This window comes from Dromiciops gliroides, chromosome 5, assembly GCF_019393635.1.
Source record: "Dromiciops gliroides isolate mDroGli1 chromosome 5, mDroGli1.pri, whole genome shotgun sequence".
Lineage (NCBI taxonomy): Eukaryota > Metazoa > Chordata > Mammalia > Microbiotheria > Microbiotheriidae > Dromiciops > Dromiciops gliroides.
The window spans coordinates 153,440,910-153,457,275 of NC_057865.1; the positions used below are offsets into that span (position 1 = coordinate 153,440,910).

General features: G+C 34.7%; 1 protein-coding gene across 2 annotated transcripts in view; it reads right to left on the reverse strand.

The window, feature by feature from the left end:
- GNAT3 (G protein subunit alpha transducin 3) overlaps window positions 1–16,366 on the reverse strand; it is an 82,063-nt gene that overhangs the window by 19,126 nt on the left and 46,571 nt on the right. The window contains exons 3-5 of one of the 2 annotated variants that reach the window (XM_043967951.1): window positions 13,487–13,610; window positions 12,301–12,318; window positions 6,516–6,673 (exon numbers count right to left, since the gene is read on the reverse strand). In XM_043967951.1, the coding sequence (XP_043823886.1) occupies window positions 6,516–6,673; window positions 12,301–12,318; window positions 13,487–13,610 (300 nt within the window). Of the gene's footprint in view, window positions 1–6,515; window positions 6,674–12,300; window positions 12,319–13,468; window positions 13,611–16,366 lie in introns of both variants that reach the window. The other variant, XM_043967950.1, reaches the window with a different exon arrangement.

The following is a 16,366-nucleotide window of genomic DNA, read 5'->3' on the forward strand; positions in this document are numbered from 1 at the left end:
ACTAGCTGTGTGACCTTGGGCAAGTCACTTAACCCCAATTGCCTCACCCCCCCCCCAAAAAAAAAATACATGTTCACAGACTCTAATTTTGGAACCACTATACTAAATGATCTCTAAAATCCCTTCTAAGCCTATGTCTCTATACATTATAGATTGATTTATTAGGTTCTAACAGACGCTAGAACTAAAAGTCCAGGTTTCAAATCACATCTCTGATACTTAACTACCTGTGTGACCTAGGGCAAGTCATTCAATATTTTGGGGTCTTAGTTTCCAGGGCATCAGACTATCTAATCTGTAACATTCTTTCCGGAACCAGTTTGTTTTTCTATAGATCACAGTATAGTCTCTTCAAGGTTCTCAAGGACTCTGAAGCTAAAGTTTTCAGGACTCAATGGCAACCATTTGTAACCATGGGCAACTCTCTTAATCTCCCTAGGCCTTTGTTTCTTTATATGAAAAATAAAAGGGTTGAATTAGCTTGTTTATGAGATCCTTTCCTGCTCTAGACCTATTATCTTTTGATTCACTATGTCTAGGCTGGAGCTATCTCAGAACCTTAGCTGTAGGCTCAAATCACCACAAAGTCCCAGGAGGTTCCAATCAGCATGATGAGATGCAGGCAGGAAATTTTCCATAACATTATCTGAAAGACTTTATTGTTTATAGAGGATATTGTTACTGACAATCTGCCAAATTTACAGTTCTATTTTGGAATAATATAATAAAATAATGTCTCCTTGAAAACACTTTTCATTTTCAGTCTCCTGCAGAGGGAGCCCAAGTTTCACACCCCCTTTTAAATCTGAGGAGGGCATCACTATGGAAGATCATAGCACCTCAACACCTCAACCTTTTAGTTGGAGAATCAGACTCAGTAATCATTATTTCCTGTCACTTAGCATGCTAGATCAGGGCAAACTATTAACTTATTTACCATACTTTAAATTTCATCCAATTGTATCTGAGAAATGAGCAACATAGAAAGGTTTTTAAATGGCTAGTCCTTTCTGAATGTTGGGCTCTAAAATTCAAACACTAAAAACACAGGCAATTTAACAGCTGCTCTTATCTCCTTAGCAGTTCAAAACTGTAGTTTGAGATCCACCAGATATCACAAGCTTCTCTCATGCATTTATAATATTTAAACAATGACAGTCTCATAGTCAGGAGAGCATAAGAACTGACATTTGTCTTAATGTAATTTTATCCCTTATGGATGATAATGGCTTTGGAAAGAGACATGGATTTGTATTCAAAAGACTGGATTCTCTATTCCTTGCTCCATAACTGAGTTGTGATGGAACTCCTAGCCAAGTAGCTATACCTTTACACCTACCTCGGTTTTCTTACATATAAATTGAAAAATATATACAAGGAAATTCCCAAGATCCCTTGGAATAGTGGAAAGGCTAATATATTTTGAATTAAAAAAAACCCTGAATATGAAACCTGATGGTGTCAGTTTCTTCTTGTGTAACATTCATCTGATCTCTTAATGTTCCTGGGACTCTGTTTCCTCATTAGGCTAACTTCTTTCTCTTATAGGATGTATGTGTGTGTGTGTGTGTGTGTGTGTGTGTGTGTGTGTGTGTGTGTAAAACTACAACATGTAGACAAATTTTTAATGGATTGAAGTTTGAAAGAGAGAGAACTAACATTTGGGAGAATTGGGAAAGATTTATAATAGGAGACGGTACACTAAGCTATATCCTGAAAGAGGACAAAGGTTCTGCAAGGAAGTAATCAGAAGGGATTGGGGTCATAAGCATGGGTTAAAGCCTAAGCCTGTGAAAGGGTGCTGAGAAATGTTATATTCGGGTCACAGGTAGAATGAAAGTTTTGTGGGAACATAGGGTGCATAAAAGTGAATAATAGAAATAAAAGTATGTGGCAAGTAGATTTTGGAAGATTTAAAATGCCAGGTGGAAGAGTATGAATTTCAACCACTAGGCAGATGGAGAGACACAGAAGGTTTTTGAACAAAGGAGGAAGGTGAAGAAACACGTAGTTTAAGTAATTTTTCTACACTGTGAAGGATAGATTGGAAAGTGCAGAGACTGTAACCAGAGAGATCAATTATGAAATTGCTACAGTAGTCCAGACAATGTGAAGAAGAGAGTAGACAAGAGGTGATGAGCTAGAATAGTGATCATTTGAGAGGAACAAAGAATGAGAGAGTTGTTGTGGAGGTGAAATCAATATGACTTCACAATTGATAAGAAAAAAAAGATGAAGGAGAGAGAATAAAGGATGATTCTGGGGTTTCAAGCCTACGTAAATGAAAGAATGGGACTATCCTCAACAGAAGTAGAAAAAATTTGAAGACCCACTTCTTCTAATGTGTAGATGTGAGTATGGAAGGGTTTGATGGGGGAAGATGATGACTTCCCTTTTAGATATGTAAACCTATAATTTGCCACTTTTTTCCAAAGTAGTAGTTCCTTTTCAATTGAGCAAAGCTAAAATAATAGGTGGGAGGCAGCTAGGTGGCACAGTAGATAGAGCACCAGACCTGGAGTCAGAAAGACCTGAGTTCAAATATGAACTCAGACACTTACTAACTGTGTGACCTTAGGCAAGACACTTAACCCTCTTTGACACAGTTTATTCAATTGTAAGATAAGCTAGAGAAGGAAAAGGCAAACCACTCCAGTTATCTTGGCCAAGAAAACCCCAAATAGGGTCACAAAGAGTTGGCGGAAATGACTGAACAACAAAAGATAATATGTGATAAAGTGGTTCTTCAAAAGTTACTCCTAGTACATGGAATAAATGTTTCTGCAGAAAGAATTGAGAACTTATGCTTCTCAATTTCTATGAACTTTAATATAATGTGATACATAAAGAATTGGCTATTCATCTATATCTGTATATGAACTAGTAAAGGTATGTCTGTAGAATCATGCAGTATTTCGAAAAATAAACATACCTGTCAGAACTAAGAAAATTTACAAACTATACCTATTAGATAGGGAGGGAGGGTGAGGTCAAAGGACACATTTTAACATTTTCATTTGCATTCACAATGGAGCTTATTTGAATGTGAAAATAATGTTTTCTTATGCAAACTCGGGATTTGGTTGTGGATGTCTATCTTGTAAAAGTTGGGAAAAAAATAAGAGCCATTTATGGATTTAGATCAATTTTACTGAAAGACCTCATTATTTCCTTTTTAAAAAAATATTACTTTTAATGATGTATAACACATAAGTTCCTATGGAAGATTTTGTAAGAGTCCGAAGAAGATTCTAGCTCTGCTACTTGCTACCTGTGTGACTTTGGGTAGTTCACTTATTCTATCTATGCTTCATCTATAAAATGAGGGGCTTGGTCTTCACTAGATGATATTTAAGGTCCTGTTCATCTATAAATCTATGATTTTATCATCCAATAAATTTATCACTTTATTCCCCAAAGGGTCAAAGGATACAAATGGACAGTTTCAAAGGAAGATATGCAAACATTCTTTAACCATACAAAAAAATTCTGAAATAACTACTAATAAAAGAAATGCAAATTTAAACAACTCTAAGTTTCAACCTAATTCCTTTGGGATTTGCAAAGATAACAGAAGAGGAAAATTGTTGGTGATGCTGTGAATTAGTTTAACCATCCTGGAAAATCATTTGAAACTAGATACAAAAAGTCACTAGACTTTGTATGCCTTTTGACTACGTGATATTGGGTTGTAAAATGAGAATGTTAAAGGTCCACAACCCAAAGCAGTCAAAGACAGAGAGAAAGAACTTATGTAGAAAAAGTATTTATAGCAGAATTTTTTATTATAGCAACAAACTGAAAAAGGGGAATATTCATAAAAAGAGAAAAGTTGAATGAATTATGACATATGAAGGTTAATATAATATTATTAGAGAGTAAGAAGTGATAAATATTAAAGATTCAATGAATCTTACTAAAACTTCTATGAACTAATATAAGATAAAGTGAAGAGAACCAGGAGAAAAATGTGTTTAATGACCAAAAGAATTTTAAGAGAAAAATAACTCTAAAATATTGCAGAGCTCTCAGTGACTAATTATAACTCCATGAAATGGATGATATACCATGTTTTCTATACCTTGGCAAAGAGGTAACAGACTACAGGTGACAAAAGAGATGTGAATATTCAGGCATAGTCTATGTAGTGATTTATTTTCACTTGAATGTACTTATTTGTTGCATTCAAGATAATAATACAATAAAAAGAAAAGAAAGAAAAATTATCAATAAATCATTAGAAAATACTGTGCAAAGAGAAGGAAGTTCAGAAGGGGACAAAGAGAAACAAGGCAATTTTGTTACTGTAGTGTTAGATTTAATATACACGAAAACCCAAACCAAAGAGAACATGTATACCCTTTCCTACACCATCTTCTATTTTTGTTTATTATTCTGTTTACAAACACTTGTTTCTGTTTATTAAGTTCATAGTGTGTGTGTTTATCAGTTTTTAAAAATACTTAATTGGGAGCAGCTAGGTGGCACAGTAGATAAAGCACTGGTTCTGGATTCAGGAGAACCTGAGTTCAAATTTGACCTCAACCACTTTACACTTACTAGCTTTGTGACCCCGGGCAAGCCACTTAACCCTCATTGCCCTGAACAATAAATAAATAATTAAACAAACAAGCAGATAAATAAAGAAATGGTAAGTAAACAAACAAATAAACGAATAAATAAATAAGAATAAGAATATTTAATCCAAAACCTACGGCCCCAACCAGCCTCTAAGTAGCAGATCCTCAAACTGAAATATCTACTCATATTTGCTATTCTGACATGCCTAGCTCCTCATTTTACCAGCAATAGTTTGTCATCTGCTTGGTTAAGGAGTTCACTGGTAGGTAAAGACAGCCAAAGATCTCAAAGCAAAATGAAAATTATTATATCCATTTGATTTAAAATAGTTAATGACTCCTGCCTTAAAATGATTTTCATAAGTACATGAGTAAGAAGCATTGGTATATGTATTCTTTATTATTATTCTCCCATTTTAGGCCTTGTTGTGAACACAATTCCGTATTTTGAGAAATTCCGCATTTCTTTTAGAAAAGAAGTTATGATTGGTCAACTATTTTTTTTTTGCCTTATTTAGGTTTCTTGGAGCATTTCTAACCCTTCCTTAGACCTACTATGTGCTAACTGTGTAGTATTATGAAATGTGTTCTTTGCATATTTATTTATTTATTGTTGTTTCAAAAGTGAAGCCTTGCTCCTGGCATGCACAAGTACCACCAATTACTCTGATGTTAGACAATTTGTTGGTTTGTCAATATATTTTGAGATTTAAGGGCCAACTCAATGAAGTCAACATTTGCATTTTGACATACAGGAGGAAAACCTGAATTGTTTAGTTCTGCTTTGCTTTTCAGATAAGACTTCTTCCAGTGCTCTGGGCAACACATTAAGACCTTTAAGCTGGGGGCAGATAGGTGGCACAGTGAATAAAACACCGGCCCTGGATTCAGGAGGACCTGAGTTCAAATGGGGCCTCAGACGCTTGATACTGGTTTTTTTTTTTTTTTTTTTTGCAGGGCAATGAGGGTTAAGTGACTTGTCAAGGGTCACACAGCTAGTAAATGTCATGTGTCTGAGACCGGATTTGAACTCAGGTCCTCCTGAATTCGGGGTCAGTGCTTTATCCACTGCATTACCTAGCTGCCCCCAGATGCTCGATACTCAATAGTTGTGTGACCCTGGGCAAATCATGTAACCCTCATTTCCCTGCCCCCCCCAAAAAATATCTTTAATCTATAGAAAATGTCCAATTTGAATTAACAAAGAAGTTTTCTAATTGTGGAATTCCCTTTGTGACTGAAATCACAAGTCAGATTCTTATCTATCCCTCAATCTCTATGTTCCTATATATACATGTATCTATCTATCTAAAGATCACTTTATCATCTATGTGTCTGCCTATGTGATTTCATTGTTGTAAAAGCAAACAATGAAAAAAATCCTCCTGATGCAGACTAGTACCTACTTTACAACTTGTTGTCTTAGACAGTTACCCTGGAAACAGAGAGATTAATTGACTTTTCCACATCTCAAGCCAGTATGTGTCAGAGGGGGAGCTGAAATATGTGTCTGTTTGTATACACATACAGACAAGTATATGCATGCAAGGTCCTTCAGTCATTTCCTTTTCTGAAAAAATACTAAAGTTTTGTGTGTTGAGTTCTTTAAACACTAGCATCCTGATTTTATTATGACTAGGCCACATTGTGTATTTAACCTGACGAATATATCACATTATTTATCTTCTCAAGTACAACAGCTGGAGAACTAGTTTTGTGAAAAATTATCTGGTATTTATTTTTAAGCCTAATTTAACTTACCCTGAGTTTTTAAAAAAATAAAAACTTTATTCCATTTGTTTTCTCTTTAGCTAGCACTTTCAATTTTATAAAGGCACATTGATGCCCCCCATATTACTGTTTACAAATTGATTTTATACTATTCAACTTTTAACATATTTCCTTGAAAATTCTTACAAGAATGAGTTTACTTACTAAGCAGCTGAGTCATTGAGTTGATATTCTGATGCTCTTTCAAAGCAGGCCTGGATTCCTGGATCTTTCCATAGTCTTTTTATTATCTCAGTCAGTTCAGGAGTCATGCTGCCATCTTCTAAGCCATTTGCTATCATGCAAAGTTGTTTCTGGTCTTCCTAAATAAGGTTTTAGTCAGAAGAATGAAAATGTTTTCAGTTGGAATAAAGTAACACTTTTTAAATGTAGTAATTTTTATCTGGAATATCTTTACCCTGTTCCTTCTAATGTCTTCTTTACCATCAGTACTAAAACAATTCGCAGTTGCCAGATTAAAACACAGTATAGGGTATCCTGCATAAAACATTTTTCTTCATACACATGCTCAAACCATAATGAGTTACTAACAGAAAGTAGCATGTTTACAAAGTATACTTCCTTAATTGTTTTTTAGTGAAATATCAATAAAGATAGCCATTTATTTTGTATTTTCCCTCCTCCTTGGAGAGAGAGAGAAAGAGAGAGAGAGAGAGAGAGAAATACCACATTGGTTGGAATGGATATTAAATATGACTCCTTATGGCAAATCTCATATTCCTTTATCCTTTAAAAGAGCTACCTGGTTTATCAAGAAATTAAGCATCAGTCAAGGTTTGAATAAAAATAGAGTAGGCAGAAGCTCTATAATTATGTTTCTTTAGACTACATATATTGTTTCTTATTTTATTTAGTAAACTTGAGTTTGTCATGATTTCATTGTTGTGAAGAACCCCAGGATAGAACAAGCATTTGTGCAATGCAAATGGTTTACATTTTATGGTGTTTATGTTGTTGTTTGTCCTTTGTTCTTGAAGAGGACCATGATGTTGGGGGTGATGTCAAGACTTTCAGTGAATTGGATTTAAGTGACAGAGGGCTGTCCAAAGTCGCCAGCCTCACTCTCTCCTCTAGAGCCAACTGGCGTCCACTGGCAATCTATCTATCCACTCTGTCTGTCTGTTTCTCTCTCTCTCTCTCTCTCTCTCTCTCTCTCTCTCTCTCTCTCTCTCTCCTGGATGTTCAAGGCAATTGGGGTTAAGTGACTTGCCTAAGGTCACACAGCTTGTACGTCTCAGAGGTCAGATCTGAACTCAGGTGCTCCCAACTTCAGGGCCAATGCTCTATCCACTCTGCCACTTAGCTACCCCTTATGGTAATATAGAATTGCTTGAAAACACTGAAGATTCATATGACATGACTAGGATCACACAACTAGTATTTGTCAGAGACTGTACTTGGACTCACTCTTGTCATCCTGATTCTGACTGACTCAATATACTATTCTCAGCCTCCTCTCTATTTTATTTTTTTTGTGGGTGTTATAAGGAATGGTAAAGTGAGCTCCTTTGATTCACATGTTTCAGGTAGATAGAAAGACATTTAAATAATATTTCCCTATGCACCATATATATTATTTCCTCATTTAACAGCATATATGTGTAATTGGTTTTGATGGGAATTCAGTTAGGCAAGAAGGTATTGCAATGGCATCAGAGGAGAATAGAGAGAATGTTAATAATATCTGACATTTTTATAGCCCTCCACAAAGTGGTTAACATATATCATCTCATTTGGTTGTCAAAACTTTGTGAGGTAGAGACAATCCCCATTTTCATAAAAAGCAAAATGAGTCTCAGAGAGCTTGATTGACACATCTACAGTCACAGAGCTAGTTAGTGTCAGACTCAATTTCATGTTTCTTTATTACAAACCTAGAAATCTTTCCACTATTCAAAACTTCCTTATTAACTCAGTGATGACAAGTTATTTTGTCCCTATAGACAGTCTTAGAGATGCTCACTATTTTCACACACACACACACACACACACACACATGACTAGGTTATTATTTAAGACTTCATTCATTGCATGTTATGTTTCATGCATCTATATAGAGCCAGGGCAATGGTGTCAGGATTTCATAAGAAAAAAAAAATCAGAGACCTTAATATGGTGGCTAGTCTATTTGTTTCTAGTACTCTCACAATCAGTCCCTATTGCCACAACCCAAATGTCCATTAACTGACCTAATTCAAATACTAAGCAGCTGAAATCTTCAGCTGGACCATGTCACTGCTGATTCATTTCTTGCATAGACAACTTTTCTTCCTGATTGGTTCAAGGTGAATGAGAACTGCAAATCCTGTTGTTTTTGCTTATGGTTTTACATATACTCTTCCCCTTTGAAAATGTAATCTAGGGCATTTTATGTAATGAAACAGCTGGTCACATACTCTTGAATGTGGAGTAAAATTTTAAATGAGTAAGTTTTAGCTTCCCAAGCCAAAATCTTACTGATTTCAAGACATAAAACCATTCCCTAAATATGGAGAATTTGGTTGCTTATTTTAGAAAAAATATAGAAAGGCATCTATTATGGAAGGATTAAGGTACTATATGAGGGGAGAGTGGAAGGCTAGATTTTTTTTACACAAACTACTGGAAACTCTTCCATTCTGAAAATAATTAGAAAAAATATTTCAAATACTTTCCCCTTATTTACTGTCACATGAAAAAAAAAAGGCTTGATACTAGAAGTTTATGTGGAAAGGATTTTGTTTTGTTTTGTTTTGTGTTTTTTGCTATCTTCCTTAGAAATGAAACCAAGTGCATGCTAGGCAACTCCCAACTTGAATTGCCACATGTGATTTGTAGCTGAAGTACTTGTTCCAAGTTAAGAAAAAAAACTGAGTTTTAAAAGAGGGGGAATAACATGAAGAGAAATGGGTTTTGAAACGATGTAATTTAACATGGGACTAAAGATAACTTTTTCCTAGTGAAGTCTGCTTATTACACTATACATATCAGAAAAAACCCAACCAACTTTATGCAAAAGGAGGATAATTGGAACAGGCAATATCTACACATGGAATGGCCAATGCCTATGCTAGTTAAGTGTTAAGAACTCACCAAAACAAAAAATTAGGGCCTGTACTGAATTATCAGCAGCAATTTTTTAAATTATAAAACATGTATACATATATAACAAACTTGATGTAAATAATATTCATAATGAAACATGTCAACCATGCCAGACCAGCTTATTAAAAAATATTTTACTAACATCACTTTCCTCATCTGTAATATGAGGAAAAGTAATAGCATCTGTCTAGTAGGGTTGGCATAAAGGTCAAAGGAGTATGAAAAGTGCTTTGCAAGCCTTGTAGTGCTATATAAAGGTCAATTATTATTACTGGGAAAAATTTAGTAGAGTAGAAAAAAGGCCCTACTTTTTATAGATCAGCTGTGACTCCAGGCAATTCATTTAACTCCTCAGTATTCTGAGCAATTCTTCAAATTGCAAAGCAATTGCCAGTTGGCTTTAGGAGACAGAGTTCCCTATATCATGGTTTCCTACGTTTAGAGCTGGAAGATACCTCCTATGTCATACAGTCTAATGTGCTCATTTTACAGATAGGAAAACTGAGGATAGATAAGTTAAGTGATTTCTCCAATGCCACTTAGGTAATAGCTAGCTAGCTGGCATTTATATATCACTTTAAGGTTTTCAATATGCTTTACAAATATTAACTCTTTGATCCTTTCAATAACCCTGAGAGGTAGATGTTAATTTACAGATGAGGAAACTAAGTTAAGAGGTAAAGAGACTTGTCTGGGGCCAGAGAGCTAATATTTATCAGAATCAGTATTTGAACTCAGGTGTTTTCAACTCCATGTGCAGCTCTATATTTACTTTGACAGAGACAGAATTTGAACCAAAGACCGTGATTCCAAACCCAATGTGTTTTTCCATGCTACCATGCTACTTCACCAATGAAATTTTAGGTACGGACCCCAAACAAATAATTTTTTATTAAATTAGAGGTTATTAGCCTCAATTTACTCATATTTCATTAGAGATAATACTTGTTCTACATAAAATAGAAGGTTTATTGTAAGGAAAGAGTCAGGTAAACTTTACAGCCATATATAAATATGGATTGTTCTTAAACCTTTCTGAGCCTGATTGTTCTCATTGTAAGTGTAGGGGGTTAATCTTGAAGACAACTTTAAAAAACAATTCTATCTAAATTAAATTTCCAGACTGGAAGAAAAAATATATAAAAATTCTTTACACATAAAATACATGATCCACAGAAACATTTTGGTCTGAACCATAGAAGAACCTACATGGAGGCCAACTTTAGTCATTATGTGATTGGTTTAGTATGAATCTATGCTAGGCAATTCACATCATGAATTTACAAATGTCGTCCCTTAATTCTGGAGTTGACAATCTGGAACAGTTTGTACCATATCAATGGAAATACATTTTTCAGTCAGTTAAATGAAACTTTACTAATGCATGAATTAAGGAAGGAAGGAAATTTGTGCACCTGCATAGACAAGCTGTGGTTTAGGTACATATTTAGCAAGTTTATGAAGCCATGTGAGGTACATTTTTAAAATGTATGGTGAGGAGGAAAGAAAGAAAGAAAGAAAGAAAGAAAGAAAGAAAGAAAGAAAGAAAGAAAAGAAAGAAAGAAAGAAAGAAAGAAAAGAAAGAAAGAAATCTACATGCTAATTTTGTTATATATTTAAAAGTAATAGTAAATTCTACATAACTGATTTGCAGTTTTCATTTATACTCATGTTTTATATTATACTATGCTATGGAAAAGCTTGTTTGATTCCATAAATTTAAAATAAAGTCCCTAAAATAAAACAATAATAAAAAGAGAATGAATTAAAAAAAAATTTGGAAGAAAAGGGAGGACTATTACTGTTTTTTTCTTCTAAGTAGTCTATGAAAGGAATATTTAGGCACTTATTTCTGAATAAATTTCAGTTTCTCCTATATGAATTTCTCATGATATTTCTCTTGAGGATGCTACAAATGTGCCTTTTCTATTTATTTTGTTATTGTATCTGATCTTTATTTTATATTAACTCTACTAACAGGATGTTGAAATAAGCATTGGGAAGCCCTTTCATTATGGTCCTCTGACAGAGGATTATTTATTTCTGAATAAGAATGGATATCCCTAGACCTTTGCCTTTGATCCTATATATCTTCTGTAGAATTTTCCTTAGTGAGTTCAGTCAGTGTTTGAATGGTACTACTGCCCCTTACTACCTGTATGACCTTGGGTAAATCATTAAATATGCTTTGGTCTTTTTCTCCTTATTTGTAAAATGATAGAGATTGGATCAGATGACTTCTTAGATTCTTCCTTACTCAAGATCCATGATCTTCTAATCGTATAGTGTATTATCCTATGGCTCTAACTGGGTGAATTCTTGTATTTCTGTCACTTATTTTCTAAAACCTTCTCTTTTGGGGGTGGGGTGGGCAAGAGCATAGACTGAGAAGTACCTTGGTATAGTAGATAGACAGAATAAAATCAGGAAACACTAGATTTAAGTAGTATTTCTGATATAGACTAGCTATGAGACCCTGGGGAAGTTATTTAATTTCTAACTGCCCCAGGGAATATAACATTATTGATACACAAAATTGCCAGTCTTTATTGTTAGGAGTTTCTTCAATGGGAGTTCTTTGTATGAAGGACATAATCCTGTCCAAAGAAAAATAATGACACTAAGATAGCATATGATTTCCAACATGAAAAATACCATGTCTTATATTTCTTCTATTAATGCATTTATGAGAGGGAGCAGATAGTTGTGGTAATTAACTAGCTTTAGAGTCAGGAAGAACTGAGTTTCAAGTTCTGTTTTTGACAAATGCTAGTTATAATGACCATAGACAAAAATGGAGCAAGAAGAATCCTGGCTTTGTCGATTACTTTTCATGATGTTGGACCACACATGTGGTCCACACCTCTATGGATCTCTTATTTCATCCATGAAGTTAGAGGGTTAAGCAAAATAATATCTAACATCCTTTCCATCCTATAATTTCTGTTTATGAATAAAATGGCTACCTTGCAAATTGGATTTTATAAAACTTTAAATCTTTTATATTTCTGGTGTCCAGATACTCAAATAGATCTGTGATCTATTTTTTTAAGTTGGGCAGTGAGGGTTAAGTGATGTGCCCAAGGTCACACAGCTAGTAAGTGTCAAGTGTCAGAGGCTGGATTTGAACTCAGGTACTCCTGAATCCAGGGCCAGTGCTCTATCCTCTATCCACTGTACCACCTAGCTGCCCCAATCTGTGATCTTGAGTAGAGTTACTCACTTCAATCATGCCGATTGTAACATTCCTTCTTATCTAATTGCCCTTATCCATATTCTTTTATACATCACTTATGAGAGAGTGTGTCTACTAAGCATATAGAGTCACCTATTTAAGTATTTACATTTTATGTGTGTACCAGTCCAAGCACATAGTCTGTCCATTTGCTTTCACTCTAGCCATCTGATATTTTCCAATCATAATTTACAGTGCACAGTATCTGACAGTACATCGCAGGCACTTAATGAGTTCTTGTCAAACAAAAAAAAATGAATTTCCTGCATAGGTTTTTTTTTTCCCCCCTTTGGAGTGTATCATCCAGGAGATAGAGGAAAAAATATTTCTTAAAAAAGTGTGTGAATGTATATGATGGAAAGAGGAGGAGATCTTAGGTATAAAAGAATTGGTGGCCTTGATAGATACACATTTGAGATTTTAAGGTAGCTGTATTTAGTAAATAATAATAATAATAATAATAATAACAGTAGTATAGCTAAAGTGTGAATGATTCCCAACACTTCATAATATTATTTCTTTTGATCTTCACAAGAACCCTGTGAAATAGGTGCTATTTTTTTTTGGTTAATTTTATGGATAAAGAATCTAAGAGAGAAGTTAATGATTTCTCCAAGATCATATTACTGATATGTGTCTGAGGTAAGATTGAACTTAATTTCCTGAATTTCCAAGTCAAGTTCTCTATCTACTGTGGCCAACTAGCTGTTGCCACAAAATGATTCAATCACATTGTTTTGTTTTAGGATTATCACTGGTGAATTGGTTTCACACTTACAGAACTTTGGGGATTTACATAATCAATCCTGAGGACTGTCATAGCCTTCACAATGGCCAGAATGGATTGCAGGGTGTTACTGTAAACAACAGCTTTGAACTCCATACATTCTTGCTCTGTGTAGCCATTCTTGTGGATAATCCTGTAATTGAAACAGAGAAAAGGGTGCCTCGAGTTTAATATTTGGCTGTTAAGTAATACCAAATCACACGAGAATAGCCTATATTTTTTGGACAAAAATTAATGACTTTTAGGGATCTGGGTAGGATGCTTGGGTGGACTGCTAAATTTCACTGGCACAGAGAATTCCGAAATATGGAATGTTCTCTCTCCAGTGCAGATTGGCAACTGAACTGTATAGCCCAGAGTCATAGAACATTGCATGAGACGTTGCCAAATTAAGAGTTTTGCCAAGGTCACACAATTAATATGTATTAGATTAAGACCTGGGGCAGCTAGGTGAAGCAGTGGATAGAGCACGGGCCCTGGAGTCAGGAGGACCTAGTTCAAATGCAGCCTCAGACAAAAAGAACCTTCAGTTCTTTTGAGATGTATGACCCTGGGCAAGTCACTTAACCCCAATGCCTCACTCGGAAAAAAAAAAAAAACTCGAACTCAGTTCTTCTTAATGTCAAGGCCTACCCTTTATGCTTTATCCATGCTATTTGTGACTCTAAGGAAGCAATTCTGAAAGGGACTCCTTTCTATTCATAAATTAGTGAGGATCCACATGAGAGTTTTATTTTTTTTAAAGGTGGGTTTGCTCTATTTATATTTACCCTATCAGAAATTAAAATGTCTTATTATCACAATAATAAAAGTTTTGACCTTGTGGACCCCCTGAATAATCTTGAGACCCTCATTGTTCTCTGGGCCACCTTTAAGAAACACTGTTATAAGTAATAGAAAGAACAAAAACGAATATTCCAGAATGGCAAGGTAGAACATGAAATGAATCTGAATTACTTTATGTCTTTAGATTTGATTTCTTTTTTTTTTAGCCATTTAATTTTTTAATTAAAAAAAAAATTTGTGAACGTGATTTTATCTAATCATGAAAAACTACTAAACTGCTTGGAGACTCTGTAATTCTCTCAGAATATACTGTTCATTTACTTGTGTCAATTCATGGACATTTTTTTGGGGGAAAGTTTACTCCCTCTCAAGAGGATAATACCCAGATTTTCAGAACACAAACATATGCAGTACAGTGAAATTTTTAATAGACTATTGAACAATTTCTACAGGAAGTAGAGATAGTAGCTAGGAAACACATGCCATCTTCTGATCACTTAAGATACAGGGAAAAATAGGAAGGTTTGTTTTCTATTTTGGGCATTATATGATGTTTATTTCCAGTGGGAGGAAAAAGCATAATTTTTGACTTAAGTAATTGTCCGGTGGTTTAATTTATTGCTATTCCCTAGTATAGTTATGTACAAGAATATTTTTATTTGGTGTTTTGTTTAATGTGTCTATTCCTTCCATTTAAATCATTAATTCAGAAAGGAACCACATCATGTTTTACTATTAGGTCTGGAGAAGTAGCACATACACACACACTCATGCACACACGTATGCAGGCATGTACATGCATGCATATATGTATGTGTATATGTATGCATGTATACAAACATTTTGATATATATCTATTGAGATAAAATTAGTTTACATGGATTTATTGAAATCTAATGTACCATTATTTAGTACTGATGCATAGATTTGGAAGAATAATTTCAAAGAAAGTGACATTTTTAACACTTGTCTTTATTGAGTTCTCCTGAGAGATGCTCAAGTACAAAGTGTGACTATGTTGCAATTGTTTTGATTCTTTTTATACAAATTGAATGGCCTTGGCATGAGGAAGAACCTTCAGTTCTTTTGAGATGTGTGACTGAAGCAAATGATTAAAGAGGAGAAAGTCTAAGCAATGATTTGTTTTCCTGGGCTAAAAGAAATTCCTCCTTTATTGAATAGGCTGCGAACATGGTCTTCCTTACAGCAATATTGTCAATAAAAAATAGAACTTGGTCATTTACTATAAGCCAATCTATGAGAATAAGAACAATTTCAAGGATATGAAATTTCCAAAGTAGAATGAATTTTGACCTTTCTGGAAAAAGTGAATTATAGCATCTCAAAAGCCAAGACTCAGAAACAGTGTAGCCAAAACAATACTGGACAGCATTCCCAAGAATAGTTAATTAGCCTTTTCCTGAAGACTTCTTTTGAGGGTGAATTAAGTTCCTCCTTGAAGCAAACCATTTATGTATTTTTGCCCTCTTTTTAAGTTATTTCTTTCAATTAGCAAGACAGTATTTTTCTCCTTCCCACCTACATATACCAACTGTTAAAAAAGAAAAAAAAACCTCTCATAAATAGTAAGCATAGTCAAGGAAAATGAATTCCCATACTGACTAAAGAGCCAGCTGTGGTAAGGACTTACAATTGAACAAAAACTGTTGTAGATACTTGAAAGTACTGGCAGAGCGGGCAGCTAGGTGTCACAGTGGATAAAGTACCAGCCCTCGATTCAGGAGGACCTGAGTTCAAATCCTCCCTCAGACACTTGACTCTTACTAGCTGTCTGACCCTGGGCAAGTCACTTAACCTTCATTGCCCCTAAAAAAAAATACTGGCAGAAATTAGGTATGGGCCAAGATGGCACATTGTATTCCAAGAAAATCTTCAAATAGAATACATATGTATGTATGCTTTTCCTATATCTATATATCTGCATACATACAGATATACATACACACATATACACACATACACATATACATGTACACACACAGGTATATGCATACTGTAAAGAATTAATTGTTATTTGATGTTTTTATGACCCCATTTTTTGGCTAGAATTTAAAAAACCCTGGCACACACACTGGCTTGGGG